Source organism: Pseudophryne corroboree, chromosome 6 (genome assembly GCF_028390025.1).
Source record: "Pseudophryne corroboree isolate aPseCor3 chromosome 6, aPseCor3.hap2, whole genome shotgun sequence".
NCBI classification, from domain to species: Eukaryota; Metazoa; Chordata; class Amphibia; order Anura; family Myobatrachidae; genus Pseudophryne; species Pseudophryne corroboree.
This window is the reverse complement of record NC_086449.1, coordinates 446,642,389-446,667,845: the sequence shown is the minus strand read 5'-3', so window position 1 is coordinate 446,667,845 and position 25,457 is coordinate 446,642,389. Positions and strand designations below refer to the sequence as shown.

At 40.3% G+C, this 25,457-nt stretch overlaps 1 protein-coding gene across 3 annotated transcripts in view; it reads right to left on the bottom strand.

The window, feature by feature from the left end:
• Positions 1-469: 469 nt before the first annotated feature.
• TBC1D22A (TBC1 domain family member 22A) overlaps positions 470-25,457 on the bottom strand; it is a 1,169,061-nt gene continuing 1,144,073 nt past the window's right edge. For all 3 annotated transcript variants that reach the window (XM_063927120.1, XM_063927118.1, XM_063927119.1), the window contains one exon: positions 470-1,015. In XM_063927120.1, coding sequence (XP_063783190.1) covers positions 887-1,015 — 129 coding nt within the window. In that variant the 3' untranslated portion in view covers positions 470-886. The remainder of the gene's footprint in view (positions 1,016-25,457) is intronic.

Sequence of the window (25,457 nt, the reverse complement as noted above, 5' to 3'; positions counted from 1 at the left end):
GCGTCCTCTGATATGTGCTGGTAATACCATTAACATTTGGGAAAAAAAATGAGGATAGACCATTTTCAGTATTAAATTAAATACATTACAAAATGAAAAGACTAAATGAATTTAATTAGTTTTAGAAGTGAGACATTTTTAGATAAAATAATTAAGTTAGGTGATCATCACATCTAGTTTTATTTTGAATTTATTTCATCATTGAATGCTACACTAAGTAATAGGCAACTAGGTGAATTGGAAAATGCTGTAGCCTGCTGTTTGGTATAGTAACGAGTTATAGGAATGTCTGTAATAGGTCCTGGTGTTTATATATGTCATAGATATTATTTCCATGTTAAAAAAAATTAAATTGATTGGACATTAAGAGAAGTGAAGCGCTAAATGATTAGCCATCATTATCTGTGTTTTTTAACCATAAGGAGGAAGGAAAATTAATATGTAAAGAAACTTCCAAGCAACATTGTGGTTAATATATTAGAAGGATTTTAATGTTTACTGTACATTTCACATGTTACAAATGGCTATTTTCAGAAATACAAAGATTTGAAGTTCTGCAAGTCTAATTCAGATTTGACATACCTATCAAAACAATTCTCATCACATCTGCCATAAGGAGCAGAATCATAAGCAGGATGATGTAGTTTTCTCCAAGTTCTACCCTGTAAATACACTTTAAAATATGTTTCTTTGGTATATGGTATGTTCATGTTGGATGTCCTTTATTAGATTTGACACCTAAGCCTAAGCAGATATGATTCAATGTTAATTTATGTAAATTGTATGACTCTGATAAAAAAGAACAAAAAATATTTATAATATATATATATTCATATAAATCATTAACAAGGAGGATATTTTCAAATGTTGCATGTGTCAAATTATGTCATTTCTTGTAGTGATTGGGAGCATCTGCAAAAGCAAACTCTAGTCTGTAGGCTTCAGCCAGGAGAAGGCTTACATCTTCATTACCCCAGTTCACAGTTGGCAGATTCTGCAAAAGGATCAATAAGCCCTGGAAAACATAAATAAAAGATGTATTTAGTATCTGTTCATCCTGGAAGCCCAGCTCTTTAACAAATCTAGTATACAGTACATGTAGAGAAATGGTTGGCTTTGTATTCACACCCAACTTGTTACTATTGTAAATTAGGTAAACCTCGAAATAGGTATTTAAGAAAGAAACCATGGGCAAAACAGCTATTCTAAATTAGAAGGCTTACTGTACTTGCAGTTGTATAATGAAGTGTACCAAGGCAGAATACAGAGTAAAGAACAGATCAAGATTTTTCTTGTTTTCATGTAAGTAAATTGAAACTCAGTACTACAGAAATTACAATATCAGCTTTAATACCAAGGGGGCTAATCAGTCACAAGAAATAGCTTAAATTAAAGAAGTGAATTGAGTAATGCAAATCAAAATTAATTCAACCAATTATATAAATCTGATGTAAAGATTTAAGGAAACTCAACTTTTGCAAAATGTAAGGAAAATCTAAAAAATAGCAAGCAATATTTTTTATTTTAAGCATAGATGCGCAAAGTAAGAAATTAGAAATGTTCTAGCATACTGTTAGTTCCTATTATTTACTACATGTACAATTTGGCATAACCAGTGCTGTCAGCGAGATACTAGTAATCATATAACTGCATTTTATGTTAACTTACAGTAAATCAATATCTGAACGTTCATGAGCAGATGAGATTTACAGCAATATTGTTGGTGTATAATGGCCAAATTAGTCGTGAACGCATATAAGCAACTTTAATATTTCTGTTACACTGCACCAATTCATGCAATTATGTACTGTAGATAACCTAAACAGTCTGGTCAGTTCAAAATGACAGGCATTTTAAAAATGTTATCCATCTTTATTGTGTTTTGTTTACATTTCTGTCAGATTGGGGATGAAGCCTCACTCAGGAAAAGCAGGACTCGTGAAACAAAGGGCTGCCAGTTCACTGAGGGGGCAAGGCCATTCTGTGCGGGTATGATTACTTCTTAATTGAATCTCCCTCAGTTATACATTATATAACAGTATATAACATTCTATAACAGTATATAACATTAGGCACAACTACTTAGATTCCAAGCTGAACAGAGGAAAGTCATAAGTTCATGAGAAAGAAAGATGGCTATGTCCCTTTAGGCAGTAGAACCTATGTAAAATGGCATTTCTCCAGTATTCCAGTCAGACACTGTTCTATACCAACACAAAGCGATGTGCTGCACTATTCTGCAAATAGTTTATATCACTGTCTGTATTGATGAGAGATTAATTTAATAGGTCAGTAAGCAACATAGTCATAGTCTGTCAACAAAAAATAGCCCATCTACGAAGATGAATCCTGCTTAAAGTTAAAAGAAAGCAACACAACATTTCACCCACATTATATGAACATACTCAAAAAATATATGCCCCATCATATATACACATATTTAGAAAGTCAAAGGTACTTTCACATAGGATGTGCTCCCATTATTAAGTATAGCTTATTCAATTTAAAATAAACCTATTTTACTTTTCTCAAAGCAAAATGTCTTCAGAACACCATATGTCCTATTGACCTGTTTCATCACGGCAAAATACATCTCTTTTTAAATGCATAATGTGCTAACCTTTAAAAATCCATTAACTATGACATACAAAGAATTTCTGTCTAAAAGTTACATTTTAATTTGTGACAGAAAAATGAAAGAAGGGAAAAAAAATATAAAACATGAATGTGTTACCTAACAAGACCAGCCACAACAACTAGCTGTAACTTGCTCCAGGCTGCTAGTCTGTAGTTTTATTTTTAACTGTAAGCATTATTAATTTACATTTAAGTATTGCAATGATCAGAAATTTCATTATTTTCTTACTGTACATTTGTTTTAGACCATAACCATTTTTTCCTGCACATTCCCTGGCAACAGTATCCAGCCTCAAAGCATGTAGTTTGTAGCCTAAACACACAAGCAATGCTATTGGTGTAAATAAATGGACAGCAATAATATTGCTATTCTAGTATAGTATTACAGGATGTAGCTATAATGTTGACATCAGTATGTCAACAGTCATGTCGTCACATTGAAGATGTTGGCATGTGCAGAATGTTGACATGTTCACAAATGTGAACATGTGAGATGTCGACATTCTATACAGAATGGAGGTTAAGCAATAGGGTTAGGCTATGTGTGGGTTAGGGTTAGGCAGTTTAATGATGTCAACATTTCATCAGTGTCAACATGATGAATGTTGACAAAATATAGCATATGCTAAATATTACAGTATATTGCTGCTTCAAGTCATCACACTCCACAGCACATCATTTATGTTTATATTACAACATCGCTCCATAATCACTTCCCTTGTTTCAAAATACCTGCCACTACAGTCATGGCATACAATGTAGTTAACGATATCTAGCAGACTAAAACATCATAACTACTACTAGCTACTGTGACTACAATCACAATAGTAAGCAGAGCAGGTGATATGGAGGGGGCTCAACTATCAAATATCCCATGTGTATAAGTATTTTTTTTTCCTTAGAGCAATACATGGGTCCCCTTAATAAAAAAATGTTTATTCTGGGGTCTACAAATGCTACTTACTCCTCATTATTAATTCATTAACATTTATTATTTTCTGAAATTTTTTTATTTCTGAATATCTTGACAATATTAAATATCTAACCGTTTTTAAGTATGTAAAATAAGTAAAATGAAACTTTGTCTAAATATTCGGTTTGTGTTGACATTTAAATAGACTTGACTAGAAGGATCCATGATGGCTATCATTTAACTGGGTTCCGGTATAACTGGTCTACAGTGTTAAGGTTGACACTCATTAGGTCGACCACTAATGGTCAACACATGAAAGGGCAACACATGAAAAGGTCGACATGGATTTTTGGACTGTTTTTGGTGTCATTTTTTCCGTAACATGACCAGGAACCCCAATTAGTGTAATGCGTCCCCTTGCATGGCGATTGAAGTAGTCCACATGGATGGTAAAGTATGAAAAAGTTAAAAATCTTAAAAAAAAAAAGGCCACATTGAGCTTTTCATGTGTCGACCATTTGTCCATACTGACCATTAGTGGTCGACCTAATGAGTGTCGACCTTAACACTGTCGACCATCTGAACAGATACCATTTAACTGAATAATGTTGCAACAGCACACCAAATTAATGTATTCATATATTGTGTGCAATTATGGTTTAAAATTTTAGCATAATTTAGTACTATAATTGAATGATTTCTAAAATCTATGCTTACTTTGCTAAAACCAGATAAGAAATAACTTTTCTCTTTTTCAATCCATTTCACTTTATATTACTGTGACCTCTGTAGTTCTAGGGTTGAATGCAATGCTGCAGCATTATGGTAACTTACTGACTAAATTAGATTTTGAAAGTGAGTGTGTAGCTTAGAGATCCAAGTTCAGTAGATAAAGGGTGAATGAAACTGTCCAGACCTCGGTCTTATAAAATGTTAAAGAGATGAAAATTCTATTTGTTTGACCTGTGCAAATAGTAGGGTAGGAGCCTGAAAATAAAGGCTGCTAACTACATTTAGGTCTGCTTCTATGGTCACCTCAATTACAAACAGGACAAAAGACAAAGAAATCTCTTTGGCAGGACCTTACTAACCTTTGTAAAGCAATAATCTGATTGATATGTTAGCCCAGGCTGGACGTTGCTTACTTGTGATTTCAGAAAAAGAAGCACTAAAGAGACTTCTAAGTGTTTAGATCAATGATCCAATTGATGCTCTTAACACGTTTACTCTTTTCTTCACAACACAGCTACAATATCTTAAAATCAATATACAATATGCATCAAAATTACTAGCTATAGTGTCTATTTCAGAAGTTTTTAAAAAAACCATGTTATTGTATTTAATGTTTACATGGTAATAGTCAGGGCTGGTGCAAGGTCTCTCTGCACCCTAGGCAAAGCTTCAGCTTATCCCCCACCCCCACCCAACCTGCAAACCCCACCACCACCTCTCGGAGGGGAGATGCAGGTGGTCACTAGGTGGGCTGGGGTGAACTGCATCATTATACAGTACATATACATAGAAAAAGGATGACACTCAAGGACTTTTAAAGTGAAAAATTATGTTGTAAACATAGTGACAAAATGTGACTTTGTTCACAATACACTTTCAAATCCTTGAGGGACGAACATTTTTTCTGCATATGTATACATGCTAGCTGGCAAGTTAGGAATTATATAGGATACTGAGGCGACTTTTACATTTTGCTGAGAGCTGGTATTATATATTATATTCTGCCATATTTAAACAAATTTAAAGGAACAATTCTTTTAATATCAGAAACACCATTTATCAGGAGGAAAGCAGCTGTTTATTAAAGCCAATGTTTCTGGTATGTTTAAGTTTAAAATTTAGTAAATAAATCCCTGCAACACCAACCATCAAACATGGACAATTAAGCATGATGGTCTGGGGCTTTATTGCTGGATACTGAGTGTGAAACACACACAGTGGCTGCCACCCTGAGCCAACACGGCTACCACAGTATTTTGCAGCTTAAATAACCTCTCCTCTGCATTGAAATTGGTCAGGGGTTCTTCTTACAAAATGTTAATAACACAAAACATGCTTCCAGGCTATGCCAGAGCTACCTTCATGGAAAGAACAAGGCTTTAAATCATGGAATGTCTAGCAGAGCCTTTAAATTTAAACCAATCGAGATGGATTGGGATGAACTGAACAGAATGGTGAAAACAAAGAAACTTACAACGAAAAACACATTTGTGGGAACTTTTTGCAGCAGTATTGGGAAGAACATACCAAACAATAATTCATTAACATTTTAGAAGGAATGCTGTGTGTGTGTTTGGTGGTTGATTTGGCAATGGAGGATACTTTGATGAATCAAAAACAGACATTAAATTTTGTTAAACAAAATGATTCTAAAATGTGTTTATTTTTTTCTCCAATTGTTTATTTCTTAATTTCAGAGTATTATTTATTTATTAACAGTTTCTAATATAGCACAGCATATGCCATTGCTCTGCACAATTGGAACAACAGTAATAGAACAACAGGGGTAATAAAAGAACGATATAGGGGTAGGAAGGTAATCCTCTCAATTGATACACAAGGAATAGGTGCTACTGCACCTATTGTATAATGGTACTGCTGAATTGCAATGGTTCTTAACGGGCTGTATAATACAGTCACACAGTACTGTTGGTTTGGGGTCAGGAGGATATGAAATTGAATAAAGACAAAATATTTGAGTTGCAGTGTAGACTGTATAGAGGGGAGTAGGATAGAACATGATAGCTTATGAAGGTTTTGTGGGCGGTTCTGGAATCTGATAAACTTGACTGAAAAGGTGAGTTTTCAGGGAATGCTTTATGGTTGAAGACTAGAGGAAAGTCTTATTGTTTGTGGGAGGGCATTCAACAGATTGGGTACAGCCCCAAAATGTTCTGCAATCTTGAGTGGGAGCAAGTAATGTAAGTGGATGCAAGACACACATCTTGTGCAGAGCAGGGTGGTCAGGTAGGGAGATATTTTGAGATGAGAAGAGATATACAGTATATTGGTGCAGTTTGGCTAATACCCTTATGATACTGGTAACCTATGGAGGGACCGACAGAGCGGATCAGCAGATGATGAATGGTTGGTGAGGAAGATCAGCCTCGCAACTGCATTCAAAATTAATTGTAATGGTGAGAGTCTATTTTTGGGAGGACCAGTAAGGAGACAATTGCAATAATCAATGCAGTAGATAAGGAGTGCATGGATTAGAGTTTTGCAGTGTAAGAAATGGTCATATTTTGGATGTTTTTTTAGACGTATGTAACATGATTTTGATATAGATTGAATGTGGGGAACAAAACACAGTTCAAAGATGACACCCAGGCCCTACCAGTGGGGGGTGGGAGGTTTGTAGGGGTGTGGGGGTAATCTTTCTCCAGGTCACCAACTGGAATTTTAAGACTTATTGTTTCTGTGTACTGACTTTTTTTTTAATACAGTACAGTTATCCATTTGCTAATTTGGCAATTTCCAAGTAATATGAGTTCAAACCTAGCACCTAAGCTTGAAAAACACTACTAATTTGAAATCTCCAGTAATCCAGTACACACAGTATATTTATAATGCATTTTATTTGTAAATTTTAATAAAGTTAGGCATTCAAATCAATTTAAAATACATTTTAAATGTTTCTTTTTTTAAGAAAAAGTGGGAGGCCTCTTAATTTGAGTTTCCTTGGGCCTCTATGAACCTCTGAAAAGGCCTGCTGACATATAGGCACCGAGCTTGTGGGGAAGGGTTGATAAGAGATATCAGGTGTGAACTACTACTGGCTGGTGGAAATACATTTAATTCTGTTTTGGAAATATTAACTTTGAGATGGCAAAATGACATCAAGATAAATGGAAGAAAGGCATTCAGTGATATGGACCAATACAGATGGTAAAAATCTGGGGAGAATAGGTAGATTTGAGTATCATCCACATACAGATGATACTGAAATCTGAAAAAGCTGATTAGTTTGCCAAGAGATGTGGAATAGATTGAGAAAAGCAGAGAACCTGCTGACCCTTGAAATACTCCAACTCATGGGTAGAAAACAGGATGTGGATTCAGAGAAACGAACACTAAGAGAGCAATTAGATAGGAATGATGAGAACAAAGAAAGACTGTGTCCTGAAGACATAGGGATTGTAGCGTTTGTATGAGAGGAGAGTGGTTAATAGTGTCAGCAGCAGAGAATAAAAGCCTGACTGAGGTGGGTCCAATAAATTGTGTGAATTAAGAAAGGCCTTAAGGAAGGAGTACATACACCAACATGGTGTGCTGGTCCCCCCATGTGAATGTGAGAGCTTTGGCTGTTTTTCCATCTTGCATGGACACTGTAATTTTATATATCAAACATATATATGTGTGTAAGATATACTGTATGTATATAGAAATGGTGTTATAATGACAGAAATCCCAATGACATGATTGTACACAATAGATCATATGACCATGCATTATTTCACAATGACCACACATCTTCCAGCGTAACCACACGCTTTTAACAAATTCCAACTGTCGCCAACCCTTGTCACATAGCCACAGCATCACTCACATAGGCACTACTCCTAGAAAAATTGTCAATTGTTTTATTCACTTACACTGTTAACTACATGAGCTAGTGGCGGTGGAAGTGACTCATTAAGGTGCTGGTAGGTTGGCACAGTTATCTAGAGCATATGCTGACTGCAGTGCATCACACAGTCGCTAGAGGGTGTGTGGCGGAGGAGCCGACGTTCACCTCTCACATCAATGACGTGATGCTCCGCAGTTTCCACGTCAGTTATTGGCAATGGTGCCATTTGTCCAATCATGATACACCTACACCACAGCAGCACATGAAAGTTCACAAACTGCGCTGTTTCCGAAATACTGCCACCCATGGCCCAAAAGCCGATTTTCATCCCTTTTTCGACTTGGATAAATCGCCCCTTTTAGCTATGTCAGCAACAAGTGATGTATGTGTAGATGGCCTAGCACACACCATACATACCCACCAAGCCAGCGCACGACATGTGCTGTACTTCATGGGCTACACGCTGCTGATGTCAAATGTAGGAAGTGGTCATAATAATCTGATTCGACCGTGTAGTTAAATGTTTATCATTAAAAATAATTAAAATTGTACAGCATGGGGGGGCGTGGCTAGAGGCCTAACTGAGAAGAGGTGTCCCGAGGGAGCTCCTACCGAATTAAACCCTGTTAACCCCTCATTCCTACTTTTACCCCACCTATCTCTCCCCCATATCACCCCACAGTTGCCCCTGTAAGACAGGGCACCAAGGGAGTGAGCTGCAGAGCCGGAGCGCAGGCTAGCCCTGTGCTTGCGGGTTGCGGCCTTCCCTGTAAAGTGAAGCCGGGGCCTAAATTTATTGCTGCCCCCGCCTGTGATCGCCCGCTGCCCGGCCGCTAATATACTGCCCCCAGACTTACCCCACCATCGCATCCTGTGCCCCTTGCCTGGGGAGACCTGACAGGGCAGCAGTGAAGAGTCTGAGAGCTCCAGAGGGTGCAGGGCTGGAGCCGATCTGAATTGCGGAGCTCCGGTGGCGGCGGCCATATTGGGTGTGGCGTCTGAAGGAATACAGGCGCTACACCATTGTGAGGAGACCGCCGGACACGGTAACGGGCGGGGGGGGCGGACGAAGAGTGCTGAGGGACCTGGGGGCACCCAGAAGTAATATAAACCCCTGGGGGCGCCGCTGTGAAAGCCCAGAAGAAGTCCCTCCACACATTCTTGACGGCGGCCATCTTGGAGGTGGCAGGACAGACACATTTTATCTTACCTGCACTCTGCTGCCCCTGCTGGAGCAGTGAAAATTCAGCCACTCTATTAACACAAGGAATCCAGCTAAAATCTATACCCTGCAGCTGCTATTTTATTTTATTTATTTATTTTTTCTTTATCTCCTGCACTATGGCCCTCATTCCGAGTTGTTCGCTCGGTATTTTTCATCGCATCGCAGTGAAAATCCGCTTAGTACGCATGCGCAATGTTCGCACTGCGACTGCGCCAAGTAACTTTACTATGATGAAAGTAATTTTACTCACGGCTTTTTCTTCGCTCCGGCGATCGTAATGTGATTGACAGGAAATGGGTGTTACTGGGCGGAAACACGGCGTTTCAGGGGCGTGTGGCTGAAAACGCTACCGTTTCCGGAAAAAACGCAGGAGTGGCCGGGGAAACGGTGGGAGTGCCTGGGCGAACGCTGGGTGTGTTTGTGACGTCAACCAGGAACGACAAGCACTGAAATGATCGCACAGGCAGAGTAAGTCTGGAGCTACTCTGAAACTGCTAAGTAGTTAGTAATCGCAATATTGCGAATACATCGGTCGCAATTTTAAGAAGCTAAGATTCACTCCCAGTAGGCGGCGGCTTAGCGTGTGTAACTCTGCTAAATTCGCCTTGCGACCGATCAACTCGGAATGAGGGCCTATATCTTATACAACCACGGTAAGGTGTGTGGTACATTAGGACGCTCTCCCGTGGACCCTTCTCACCGACTTCACAGATTAATGAGACCTTGGTCCTATAAATAATGTAATTTCACGGATGCCTGACTTCCCCCTCACCCGGACCAACTGTTAAGCACGTAACGTACAGGTGGACCAATCTTGTTATCACTCCTTAAACGGACGTTCTACTTTCACCAGATATTATGAGCAGAGCGAACACCAGAGCAAAAAAATCAGGAGCTTCACAAGATATCTCACAACACTTCTCACGCCGAGAGAAACCATCAGAAGCTTCGTCTCCGTCCTCACCGATGCCCACCCCCATCATGGACCAGACGGATGCACCCTCAACCAAGGCGGACATCCAGTCCCTCCAAAACATGATACTAGACCTCAAGAGCTCATTTACAACAGCTCTCCAGACAGCGATCGGGGAATTAAAATCCGACATGGCGGCACTGGACTCCCGCACAACCGCGCTAGAGTCACGGGTGGACCACCAACAGAATCTCCACAAACAGGTGGGGGAGGACATGAGTTACCTATCCAGCGAACTGGAACTCCTTAAGGATAAAGTTGAGGACAGCGAAAATCGCGAAAGGCGGAACAATTTACGCATCCGCAATGTACCTGAATCTATCACAGCCTCTGAATTGGAACCATACCTCCAACGCCTGTTTCTACACCTGGTCCCGTCACTTTCAAATTCTGCCATCTTGATAGAGAGAGCCCATCGCGCCCTGAGACCTAAACCAAAGGACTCAGAACCTCCCCGTGATGTTATCCTCCGATTTCTGTCCTTCAAGATAAAAAATAACATAACTCTGGCGTGCAGAAACTCAACCTCAATTTTATTTGAAGATTCCCGGCTCCAGATTTATCAAGATCTGTCACCAGTGACCATTGCTAAACGACGCGATTTACGCTCTGTCACCTCCACACTGCGCGACAATGGTTATAAATATCGCTGGGGATTCCCTTTCCGCCTCATTGTGGAGATTGACGGCAAAATTCACACCATTCGCTCTCCTGATGATGGGGACAAATTGCTTCGAAAATTGCAGCTGACTCCGGCTGCTACCTCATAGACGTGAAGCTCCTTTCGTTTAATTTTAATGTTTTTATAACGTTTAACCTAACTAATCTTGTTCTCAATCTTGCTCAACTGATATGTAAACCCTGTTTTAGGTACCGCTCCATACACAAATGCTCATTAATTTCCTTCTTAGAAGGCTCTTGTTGGCGGACCTTTAAGCCTCACGTAGCACTAAGTTGTTATCTCGCTGTGCTGGTTGGCGGCTTGGAACCATTCCCGAATAGATAAATGAACGGATTGGATTTTTTTTTTTTTTTTTCCGAAGCCATGAGAGCTGTCTCTGGCCGCCAACCTGTCCAGCGATCATACCATTGGTTTTATTGTTGTTACTAAAATGTTATTATTTGTCATGTGATCACTTAAGTTATCGAGTTTTACATTTAGGAATATTTCGCCCCTAAAACAGGTTTTAGTGGGCTACACAATGGTCCACCCGTTCTGTTTGTTAGTGGTTTCGGGTGGGGGGCGTCAGTGCTTTATCCTGATACCTCCTCCCCCGACTCTTAGGGATTAAAGTTATTATCAAGCATAGAGGGGTGATACCCTCGTCTGTTATATTGCATTTGTGTCCCGCCAGTGAGCTCTCTCATTTTTCTTTTCTTTGAGAGCTCAACCTTGGCAGCCGAGTATCCTGTTTACTGGATACTACGTCTGCTTTATTCTCTTTTGTTCCTCTTTCTTCTATTCCCCTCCTCTCTTAGACCCCGGTTACAGTACAACTGTGTATTAACACCCTTGTAATCACAGAAATATTGATTTATTTAACTAATATTGTTCGTATACAAAATCATACACTCCTATTTTATTCTTTAGTTATTCTTCTCTTTTTTTTTCCCTTCTTTCTCTGTCTCTCTTGTTCGTGTTAGCAGAGTCCGGGACCTTAGTGATCTCCAGCGAATTACCCCCTCCTCAGCTTCAATCATGCCGCTAAAATGCCTGTCCATTAATGTCAAAGGGCTGAACACTCCTCAGAAACGCTCTCATCTCCACAGATCTCTCAGGACATTGAAAGGTGACGTGATTTTCTTACAGGAGACACACTTGAAATCAGATTCCCATCCCTCTCTGACATCTAAACAATTTCCTATGGCCTGGTATTCCAATCATACATCAAAAAAACATGGGGTGGCTATCTTAATAAGGGGGTCCGTTCCTTTCCAATTCCTAGACAGTAAGCACGACAATGAAGGCCGTTATGTGATGGTAAGAGGAAAAATTGGACACGAGGAGGTTACCTTGGCTAACCTGTACTCTCCAAACACTGCCCAATCCAAATTCTTTCGTAAGTTTTTCCACGACCTTTACTCATATAGACGAGGTAAAATACTCGTGGGTGGCGACTTCAATATGGCTCTCACGGGCATGGACAGGTCCGGCCCCTTGCGTAGTAGTCAAACCCTGAATTCCTCCGTATTACACAGGGGCATGGCCGAGGCTGGTTTGTTCGATGTCTGGCGATTCCTTAACCCGACCACCAGGGACTATACCTTCTATTCTAATCCGCACGACGTGTACTCTCGTATTGATATGTTCCTGAGTTGTGCACCTCTCTCCCGCACCGCTCGCTCTTCCTCTATAGTCCCACTCACCTGGACTGACCACGCAGCTTTAATTGCGACATTTGATATTTTTGATATCCCTGACGGTAGACCAACATGGAGACTAAACGAGACACTATTAAAGATCCCTAAGTTCCAAGACTTAATTAAAACAGAGCTTCGGGATTATTTCGCGATTAACGTAGAAGGAGACTGCAATATAGCCACTATATGGGAAGCCCATAAGGCGGTTATCAGGGGATCCATTATCCAATTTGCATCCCGCCGTAAGAGAACCCGAGAAAACCAAATTGCCCTGTTAACGGATAATATTGCAACATTGGATCAGGAACATAAACGCACACGCTCTAAAAAAACCCTAGCCGAACTTTCTAAAGCACGAGATGAACTACAAACCCTCTTGGCAGAGAATATTGAGCGCTCGCTTCGATGGGCCAATCAATCATTTTATGATAAAAGTAACAAGGCACATACCTTATTAGCTAACCAATTACGAGCCAAAAAAGCTAACCAATGCATCCATACTATTAGACAACCCTCAGGTAACATTACCTACGACCCCAAAAAAATTAATAATATCTTCTTTGACTACTATAGGACACTCTACAATCTTGATCCCCCGTCCGACCCCTTAGCACAAGCCGACCAGGCACAACAATACCTAGATTCATGCGCTCTTCCTCATATAGACGAGGAAATTAACTCTACTCTCAATGCTGATATTTCTGCTGAGGAGATTGAGGCGGCTCTGAAAACCCAGAAACCCTCAAAAGCACCTGGTCCGGATGGCTATCCGATGGTGTACTACAAAACTTTCGCCCCTCAACTCATCCCTCATATGACCTCCTTGTTTAATAAAATATTACAGGGCACGCCCTTCCATACTGACTCCACGACGTCCCGCATTATTGTAATCCCGAAGCCCGGAAAAGACCCCTCGCATTGCACAAATTACAGACCCATATCTTTGATAAATACTGATCTTAAACTTTTTGCCAAAATACTAGCAACTCGTCTGAACGCTCTCTTGCCATCATTAATAGATCCTGATCAAGTGGGATTTATCCCTGGCCGTCAGGCCTCGGACAACACCAGACGCACTATTGATTTGATTCACCAAATAAACTCGTCAAAAACACCAGCGATTGCCTTGGCGCTGGACGCCGAAAAGGCATTTGACCGCATTTCCTGGCCCTTTTTGTTTTCCACTTTATCTTCATTTGGCTTCCAGGGTCATTTCATCACTGCAATAGAGGCCCTCTATTCCAACCCCTCATCTATGGTCCTGACCAATGGATTGAGCTCACCTCGATTTAGTTTGAAGAATGGCACTCGTCAGGGCTGCCCTCTTTCGCCCCTACTTTTTGCTCTATGCATCGAACCTCTTGCGGCCCGTATTAGGCTTAATACGGACATAGGGGGGATTACAGTAGGGCAGAGCTCATACAAAATATCTTTATTTGCGGACGACGTGCTCCTGACTTTATCTAACCCTTTGATCTCTCTTCCTAATCTACAAAAAGAATTACTACTATACGGTTCCCTCTCGGGTTATAAAATAAACCACACCAAATCTGAGGCCCTTGCATTTAATATCCCACCCCAGACCCACTTGATTCTAACCTCCTCCTTCCCTTTTCTTTGGAGACCCTCGGCTATCAAATACCTCGGCATATTCATTACTAAATCCTACACCAGCCTATACCAGACTAATTTTGTTCCTATGATTAAAACTCTCACCCAAGACTTGGACAAATGGGACAGATTATTCATTTCATGGATTGGACGGATTAATGCCCTAAAAATGAATTTCCTTCCCCGTATTCTTTACCTATTTCAGACCATTCCGATAATGGTGCCCCGAATGACTTTGACCTCATTGCAATCATTGTGCAACAAATTTATTTGGGCTCATCGTAAGTCACGATTAAGACGAACACTGTTGACTAAGAGTGCTACCTCGGGCGGACTGGGATATCCTAACCTTCAAGCTTATTTTAATGCCTGCCACCTTAATCACATGGTGTCCTGGCATTCCCCTCAAGGGAACAGAAAATGGGTCGATATTGAGAATTCAATATATCAGGGCGTCCCCCTCGACTCTCTTCTATGGCTACCCAGGTCCTGCAGGCCAGCCTCGGCTTATTCAATCCCCACGATTAAATTTACCCTTGGATTGTGGGACAAACTCCGTAGCACCTATAATTTATCCTCACACCCCTCACCTTTGACACCCATCTGGGGACACCCTGCCTTTCCCTCAGGCTGCGAGCGAAAAATAGCAGCCCCATGGCAATCTCAGGGTGTCACGAGATTTATTCATGTTAAAGGCCACTCAGCACCGACCTCCTTTGGGGATTTTCAGGAACGCCTTGGTTTGCCATCCTCGTGTCATTACCATTACATCCAAATTCTTAGCTTTCTCAAATCTCAGCTTAAAACTACCCCTTTGAAACCACCCACTTCCTTTGAACATATGTGTATACTTTCAATTGGCAAAAAGGGTAATATCTCAACAATATACAACTCGATTCTGACCCCAGATCCGCCTGCCCGTGAACCCCATGAACTAGCCTGGGAATCAGATCTCTCCCATCCGTTGGAAGATGATCAATGGGAAGAAATCAGAATGCGCATCGCTAAAGCCTCCATTAGTGTGGCACTCAGGGAAACATGCTATAAAGTCTACACCAGGTGGTACTTAGTCCCCTCCAGACTTCATTCCATTTACCCCACGACATCAAATCTGTGTTGGAGATTCTGTGGAGAGGAGGGCACCTTTTTCCACATATGGTGGACGTGCCCGTCTATTCGCCCTTTTTGGAAAATGGTAGGAGCACTTATTGCTCAAACATGCGGACATAATCAAGACCTTTCCCCTGAAACTGCCCTACTGCATGCTCCCATACCGTTACTACCTAAAACCCAAGACAAGCTTACCATGCTACTTTGCATGGCGGCTAAATCTCTGATCGCTAAATGCTGGAAAGACCACAAACCTCCCTCCAAGGCATTGCTGATATCCAAAATTAACTATATAGCCAACATGGAATATATTACAAGCCTGAGGAATAACACTGTGGCACAGTTCCACAACATCTGGTCTCCTTGGTACCTCGCTCGATCTTTATTGATGCCCGGACTATGTTGATACTGCTAAATCTGCTGACTCTGCTGATACCCCCATCACCTCTGTTATCTCCCCCTCAGTCACTAATACAGAGAACTGTTCCTATTTTCTAATCTCCTTATTTGTAACATCCCCAATATTTCCCTTTTATTATGATACACTCTCTAGCTTCCTTTCCTCCTTCCTTTTCTTTTTCTTTCCTACTTTTACTCCTCACAAGATTACACCAAGATTTGGTATAAATTTTATACTATATCGGTAAAATAAAACGAGACTGATCAGATACGCGACTAGAGTTTTGCAGGGTGCATGTTACTAATGCCTGTTGGCCTATAATTTCATAGAAATGTCTCTATTGTTCTGATCTGATATGTAAAATGTTGGTTTTCTTGTTCGATATCCTTACCCTGCACAAGTTTGTTTTTGTTATGTTATGACTTCTGATCAACCTCAATAAAAATTCTAACTTTAAAAAAAAAAAAATTGTACAGCATATTCAGAATTATTTTTCCTCCTATTCTGTATCTGTTTCACTCTATTTTGTCACAACACTTGGGTGTGCGGTCGCACTCTAAGATACGCATGCCTTTGGTGGTTGAACACACACCGAAGAGTGGTACAGTACATTATATATATATCACACACGCGTTATACATTATACCACATACTGCAATGCCCCTGAGACATTATACCATATACAATGCCTGTGATACAGTATACCACACACCGTCATGCCTGTGACACATTATGACACACACCGCAATGCCCGTTTTACATTATGTCTCACACTGCAATGCCCCTGAAACATTATACCACATACCACAATGTCCATGATATATTATGCCACACACAGCAATGCCCGTTATACATTATGCCACACACCGCAATGCACATTACACATTAAGCCCTACAGAAAGGCTTCTAACTACTTTGAAATTACCTGATCATTGCCAAGGGTTTCATGATCTTGATTCCATGCACGGTGCCAGTGGTTTTCATGCTCAGGGTGTCATGCTCGTTGCCAGGGGTTTCATTTGCTGGGTGTTATGCTCGTTGCCAGAGGTTTCATGCGCGGGGTGTCAAGCTCTTTGCCAGTGGGTAATGTTTGTTGCCAGGGGTTTCATGCAATGGGTGTCATGCCTGTTTACAGGGATTTCATGAGCTGGATGTTATGCATGTTTCCAGTGGGTAATGTTCGTTGCTAAGGGGTTTTCATGCTCGCTACCAGTGGTGGCAGGGTGCCGTGACTGTAGCCAGCACTATGCGCTCCCATGGATCCCAGTACTTCCTAGACGCTAGAGGTCACGTATGACCTCTAGCATGTCTCCTCCATGGCGGCGGCAATTTTTGGAGGGACATTTAGCAGATTGACTGCATGTCAATCTGCTCTGAATCAGTGGCGGCGCCCCTGCAGCCCTGCGCCTCCAAGCCTCCACAGTGGCTGTGGGGGTGGTAGTTATGCCACTGCCTTTAACCAACAAAAAAAGTATTACTGCCTTACACAGAGGTAGAGATAGGATTGAAAATGTCATCCCTGGAACACCTAATACTGTAGTTCTAAAAGATAAGGCATTGAGAAGTCATCATTCACACGCTATAAACAATAGATGAGCTGTAATTCCAGAAAACCATACTATTCAACTAGATGACTTGACTGCAGAGCTACTACATATCATACTGTGATAAAGGTAATTTTATCAATTTAGCCTTACAGATGTATACATTTATGCAGTTTTATCACCTAGGAACCTGCCTTTAAAACAACCTCTATAACTGTAATGGAGAGAACTCTCTAATACCCATTCTTGGATATAGATTTCATACATTTAACTGCATGTAAAATAAAGTATTTTTGGTCTAATGGGTAAAAGTTCTCCATAAGGATGAGTGTTTGGATAAAGTGCCAATGTTTACGATAACTGACGTTGGTAGTCTGAGAAAGAGATATTTTAGCCTGTAGGTTACAAAACACACTTCGTTGAGATGTAATTTATTTAACTCTTTCTTCAAAAGCAAACACATTTTTACAGTCACAGTAGCCTAGAGTGAAAGCTTTTATGCCTAAGCTAACACTGTCAACCAGAAATCTGCTGTGAAAAAGGGGTGAAATTTAATGAACATGCAAGAGGGGATATAACCAAAAGAGAGCCCTTAAATCTGGTTCCTGCCAAGCAGATCCAGGACAGCTTTGGAGGAGGTTAGAGAGGAGTGTGAGATGGTATAGACCGGGTACAGGTGAGCCAAAACAAATGGCACAATACTGCAGAGCCTGAGCGAGAGAGAGCTGGCAGCTGGAAAAGTCTGTGTCCCAAAGAAAGCAAGGGACAGAGACCACTGGGAAAGTTGCAGTTTGGAGCTAAGTGGAAGTAGCTCATAGAATCCACTGAGGAAGGGTAGTCTACCAGCTGGCCATGTTGGAGAAGACCTCAGGGTCCGGTGCCTAAACTGGAGCCTCCTCAGATAAATAGATGTGTTTAATTCACATATAAATCATTTACAAGTAGGGGTTGGACTGTGTTTGGCTAAGGGAAACAAGATAGGAACAGAAAGGAGGGTAGGACAGAAGTGTTTATATAATGTATACTGTAACAGCAACACACCAACCGCACACAAATGGCAACACAGTATTCTTACTGGACTTTTTGGTTGATCTTACAATTTGTGATGTTTCTATGTTTAATGCTGTGATGCAGTGCTTCTCCACTCCAGACCTCGGGAACTCCTAACTGTGCATATTTTCCAGATCTCCTAGTATATGCACAGGTGTATGCATTACTGGCTGACACATTTTAAAATATCAACAGGTGGTGCTAAATATTTCACTTGTGTACTTGAGGAGATTTGTAAAACATGTACTTTTAGGGTTTCCTGAGGAGTGGAGTTTTGGAATATTACCATACAGAGATATATATCTTTCATTCTCTTGTCAAGCTGATATATCATCAGGAAATAACTCATTTCACATAGTTGATTGCCATTGCTCTTATCAGTACATCTTTCCATACTGATTCCGCTCTTATTATTCTCGCATGCATCAATTCTACAGATACTGTACTGTTTGCTCAAGTAAGTATTGTTTATCCAAACAAGCCCAGGGACTATGTCAATCAATTTATATACGTCTTGTGTCATTCCACCGCTGTTTTATTGTCCTGTTATTTTTATTTAGTCTATTTTCAAAATACAGGTTGAGTATCCCTTATCCAAAATGATTGGGTCCAGAAGTATTTTGGATATTGGATTTTTCCGTATTTTGGAATAACTGCATACCATAATGAGATATCATGGCGATGGGACCCAAGTCTAAGCACAGAATGCATTTATGTTACATATACACCTTATACACACAGCAGGAAGGTCATTTTAGCCAATATTTTAATAACTTTTTGCATTAAACAAAGTGTGTGTACATTCACACAATTCATTTATGTTTCATATACACCTTATACACACAGCCTGAAGGTCTTATAATACAATATTTTTAATAACTTTGTGTATTAAAGAAAGTTTGTGTACATTGAGCCATCAGAAAACAAACGTTTCACTATCTCACTCACACTCAAAAAATTCCGTATTTTGGAATATTCCGTATTTCGGAATATTTGGATATGGGATATTCAACCTGTATAGCTCTTCAAAAAACAGCATTTTATAATTTCCCCAATTAATTTTCCAGGGTGGCTTCTGCAGCACATATTGTTGACAGAGTTATTTAGTGTTGGCTGTGGCTTTCCTGAATCATCCCCTGGTTCATTGTCCTGGACACTCCCCAGAAACCATAATTCAGATGGAGGCACTGATTAAAAATTACAGAGGTGAGAGGTTTCTGCATTATACCATATCAATATACCCACACGGTACATCACAGCAAAGGGGTTTAAAATAGCAATCCATGTTGTATGTCTAATTGTAATTTATAATTAATAATTAAGGTGATTTCATATTTTCTCATTTACAGGGACAAATTTCAATATAACCTGTTGACAAGTAGAAGCTACAATGTGATCTACATTGGCACTTCTTGGTCTACATCACTGCTAAGAGCAATCTTGTACAAAAAGCAACATGAGCAGCTATGTTCTGCTGGACCATCCAGCAGAACATAGCAGCATATCTCTGACCTTAAACATGTCAAACAAAATGTATAAAAAATATAATTTTCATTGTAAGTTTCTACAATTTTTTTTATTTTATGAGAATGTGTAAAGGATTCTGTAAAATATTTGCTTATATTTGGTGAACAGTTGTGTTAGTCGTGTTCTGTATTTGCTCCTATAATACAGAAATTAAATTTAAACCAAAAAAAGTGTCTTACATGTCACCTTGGAGTACCATGCCTTCTATAAAAAAAGAGTTGTCTTGTGGTCACACTCTCTTATATGGTTACAGATCTCATGTCTAATGTATAATACACACTTAGCATACATTCACAATTATAGTTTGCCCTAAAATAAGCTAAAAAGCAAAACATGTAATAAATATTCTATGGCATACAAACACAACTCTCCTGCAACTGCTAGAAGACTTATGAATTTGCATGAAGTTCCACATAGCCCTGAAAGAGTACAGTAGGTGGTCCTCCTGGTGAAGTTGGCAGGACAAAGAGGATAATGCTGTGAATCTCCGGTCTGCGAGAATAGAACTGTGCCATATTGGCCCCATGAACAATGATTAGCAACTTTTTTTTTGCCAAAAAGGGGCAAAGCCTAATGATGTGAAACACCAGGCCCTGATTCAAGACATGTTATTTGTATCTCTTCTCATCTTGGAGAGGAGTCTAAACAGAATACAAAATATGGGATACGGAGGACTGGAAGAAAAAGGGCACTACATCACCTGTAAACTACATGCTAGAAGAATGGAAAATACTGTTTCAGCTTCATAAGAAACATTACTGTTTTGAATACAATATTAATTTACACTAAACCAGGTGGTGACCCTCTTATGTGATGAGACTATGAGGTTGATTACTAAAAATAATATTAGTAAATTGCTTCTTTTTGGATTACATGGTAGGAAAACTGTGCTGCATAAAATAACTCTATGAGCAAAAGTATAAGACTAAACAGAACTTCAGTGGAATAAGGACAATATGTTTAAGGAATACACTAGGTTCCAGATAACAGCATTCTAAATAAGTCTTGAATGTCTGTTACATAAAATTGAAATCTACACTTCTAAACAACCAAATGAGGCTCAATCCTTACCTGAGGAAGAACTTGAACAAGTTAACTTCACACCAGGTGACAGGTAGATGAGCACAGAACACTACACTAGATCTAAGTGAACTATATTTAAATTGTGTGTTTTGTTATAAATAGGATTTTAAATCTGAGGCCAAGCACAGCATCATGAGTATCAAAAGTAACTTTTTAAAATTCCTGCAGAGTATTGCAATGTGCAAGTTTAGTACATCCTTGAACACATTCAGAAAAGAAAAATGGGTAGCTCCACATGGTGGATATGCATTGTCAGTTCCCCACACACACATCTTATTACTGGCATTACATATGATAGGAAACTGACATGATCCAGACGGTAAATACTGGGGTTAGGTTTATAGTAAGGCAATAGGAGGAGGGTAAGGGTTAGGACGTGGGGTGTGATTACAGTTAGGGTGAGGTGAGCTAGGGATAGGCTGCAGGAGGTGTGGGTTAGGGTTAAAAAACAAACCGGGATCTGTTGGCATTCTGAACATCGGGATTCTGCTTTTGGGATTCTGACTATTGAGCTCCCAACTGTTGGTATTCCGATTCAATCCAAATATAATATACAATAAAATATAAATTCTTGTTAGGGTCTCCTGCCCTGTGCTGCCACGTCGTCATGGCAACCGGGAGACAAGTGCTAGCGGAGTGACCTGAGCGCAGCTGATACTCCGGTTCGGGTCTTTTGCTGTGCAGTGGTTATAGGCTCTGTGCATGGCAGGGGATCCGGTGCTGGTTTTTGTGCTCACAGTCTGTGAGGTCTGAGTGGGGCGTGGACAGCACCTGCTTTATAAGGCCTCTTCTCAGGGTAAGCAGATGCTGCTGAATCTTTGTTGGTTAGTCAGTTTCTGAAAGTTAGCCAGTACTGTGTAGCTTTGTATTTGTTTGTTGCTTACTGCAAATAGGCCTGGGGATTTGGTATTACACTCTGCCAATCCAGACCTAGCAGTAAGACTGGAGTCAGTCGTTTAGCTTGCTGGGGTTCTGTTACTACTCTGTGAACTTAGCAAGTTTGCGGCTGTATTCTAAGACTTGCCTGTCTAATCCTGTCTCACTTTGCTAGGTGTCAGGGGTCAGTTTAGTGGCAGTAAGCTGAACCTGTGCACTGCAAGTGAGAATTAGGATTGTGGAGACTCTCCTTGTGTCTATCATTCCATCTCTGACCAAGGAGTTTACTGCCACACCCGTTGGTAACCCTTTAGGGTTTTGCTGTTGCCCTTAGCAACAGCATTTCGGGTTCTCTACATATTAAAACACAACATCTTGCTTTTCTCATCTGAGCAGTTCTAATACAAGGGAGATACCCAGTTCCTTAGCCTCTGGGCTTCCCTGTTCACTTTGTGTGTATTTTGTTACCCTATCACATTCTGTGTACGTTATGTCATATTCCCCAGTCTGTCTGTAAGTCCATTTGTTTTGCATAACAGTTCAAACACCAGTACATTCCTGCAGGCACTGGAGTGCATAACAGTCCTGACACCAGTACTTTCCTGCAGGCACTGGTGTGCATAACAATTCTAAGGCAATTGCATGTTACTTAAACACTCTGTAGCCATAAAAGAACAAGACAGGTGATAATTTTATTAATATGCGCATAATAAAACAATAAAGAATTATCATGTTACTAAGTAACTGATGACATCCTAAATGTTTAGTATCAGCATCAGATTTAAAAATTTCAATCTCATACAGTACTATACTAACACTAAGGTAATGTTTTCTTCTATAATATCCTGACTCCTGATATGTACAGTATGGGTACATTATCAGTCTGTCAAATATTTTTTCACTCTCTTTCTTACAGAACACAATAATTACATGCTGTCTGTTGTCTTTAGTTGCTTTATTTTAGTACTGACATTTAATTAGTAATAACACAACCTCAAGCTGTTCTAACAAATACATTATAAAGTCCAACCAGTAAATTACTCTTTCATAGGTCATTCTTACTTCAGAGAGTCATAAGTGCAATGGCAAATAAAATACAAATTATCATGAAGATATATTTTACATAAGTATTTCATACATACACTTTTTTATATATATTATCTCATAACTGCATTTTAATTTACTTCACAATCTTCTTAAAAATTATAGTTAAAGATTAGCACAAGCATATCAGTTATAAAAATATGAACTGGCACACATCCAATAAAAGGTTTTACATTTATGGATAAATTCATTAGAACTGATTATTTTCTACTATTCTGAGACATCAAAGTCCTGGCGGGTATGGGTCGACCCAACTTAGGTCGACACTCATTAGGTCGAACACTGAAGGTCGACATAGCAATTAGGTCGACATGGGCGTTAGGTCACATGAGGTTTTTGACTGTTTTTGATGGTGTTTTCTCCGTAAAGTGACGGGGAACCCAAATTAGTGCACCATGCAAGGTACCTTGCTTCACTCGGCACAGATTACCATTCCAATCGTAGTCCACGTGGATCGTTAAGTATGAAAAAATCCAAAAAATGAAAAAAAAAATGTGAAAAACTCATGTCGACCTTTTGACCTGTCGACCTAGTATATGTCGACCTAACAGCCATGTTGACCTAATGGCATTGGCGACCTTCAGTGGTTGACCTAATGAGCATCGACTTAACGACTGTAACACGTCCTGGCCACTTGATCTGTGAGCATAGCCTACACTCACGGTAGTGCAGCAGACTCCCAGAAATTAAATTAAGTACAAGTTTAATTTCTCTTTTATGATCTTCACTGCAGCAAAATAATTTCCTATTTTAGTATACAATTTTTTGTATACGTGATGTGATTTTTTGTCACATACGTTTTGTATACGTGATTTTTTATCACGTGATGTGATAAATATATATATACTGTATTATATGTGTGTGTGTGTGTCATTCGGCACTTTCATTGATACTGAGTAAAACTTGAATATTCATGTTAATTGTCACATTGGTACTGAAAAAGTTTAATTAATGGTGCTTTACCAGGCACATTTATTTAGCTCACCTTACCATGGGCACTTAGGTTGTTCCATGCAGGTGTTTTTTTCTCAGGGCTTTCTCAGTCATACATCTCTCTGCCCACCACTGAAATACCAAAGTCATGTGAAGCTTTGGAAGGGGGTTTGAGTACATTAATAAGCCACCATTACACAGTTAGCAATATTTTATTGCTCCTCTTACTCATAACTCCCTCCACATAAATCTTCAAGTGGTGAGCTACTGTATGAAAAAGCAGAGTCCATACCTCGAAACTGGCCCGATTTTCGTGGGACGGACCTTTTTTTTGGAACTGTCCCGCTGTCCCACCCGCGGGACGCAGTATCCCGCTGTGGTGGGGATGGGGGGCAGTTGGGAGCCTCCTGGCACTGGTACAGCGTCTATTCACTGGAGACAGAGGGAGAGCAGGCATGCCAGCAGCTCACAGAGCGCTGGGCATGCCCCCTCAGTGATGAAAACGGGGGGCATGGTTAGCGATTGCGGTCCCTCCCATGAAGCCACACCCATTTTCCAATAGGTCACATGTGCAGGTGTCCCTCTCCCTCCCTTTAAAATGTTGGAAGGTATGAGAGTCACTGTAAACACAGATGTGTCCTCATACACCTAACAATTATACACCAAACAGCAGGTGCAACTTAAATGCTGCAAAAGGTGAAGCACAGGCCTGGCCAATCTGTGACTCTCCAGCTGTTGTGAAACTACATTCCCTGCCAGAGTTTAAAATTCCCTAATAGTAAAACTCTGGCAAGGCATGCTGGGACTTGTAGTTTCCCAACAGCTGGAGAGCCACAGGTTGGCCAGGCCTGGTGTAGCGTTCATATTTTTCTTTCAATTTTGCATCTTTATCGCACCACAGATTTAGCTAAATACTACTTACAGCGTACTATAGAAGCTGGGCTGTGTCTGCACAGGAATTCGTTTTAAACATGTAAAAAGTAACAGATGAAGCATAACAGAAACTGGCATAAGAAAACCCACAGCCGCTGCACTGGAGCCCTACTGTACACAGATTCAGACATTAGTTGCACACACATACTGTATGTAAATGTCTCATCAAATTGATCAGTGCAAGCCAGCAATAGTCTTGTTGCTCAGAGTTATTTATGTGAATAAGATGAACATTGTGCTGAACGTCTGTCTCACTCAGAGTCAAATTGCCTGAGACCTCAGTGTATGAGGACACATCTCTACTGTATCAGAGTACAGTTACCTAGGTTCCTCTGCAGGCTGCATTAAATATAGACATAAGTGGAGAGCTGTAGGGGTCTCTTTAGAATTTCTCGCATTTTTGACTAGAAGGTTACTAGCTGTCCTGGTGATGAATTTTGAGCCAGCAATGTGCTTCATTTGCAGTCTTTTGATACTATGAAAGACGTATTCAATAACACTTCAAAATGGGTGTATGAATGAGCTAGAATGGATGTGAATACATTCTAAAGAAAGTGTATTATGGGGTTTTGTGCATGTGCAAGTTGGTAGGGCT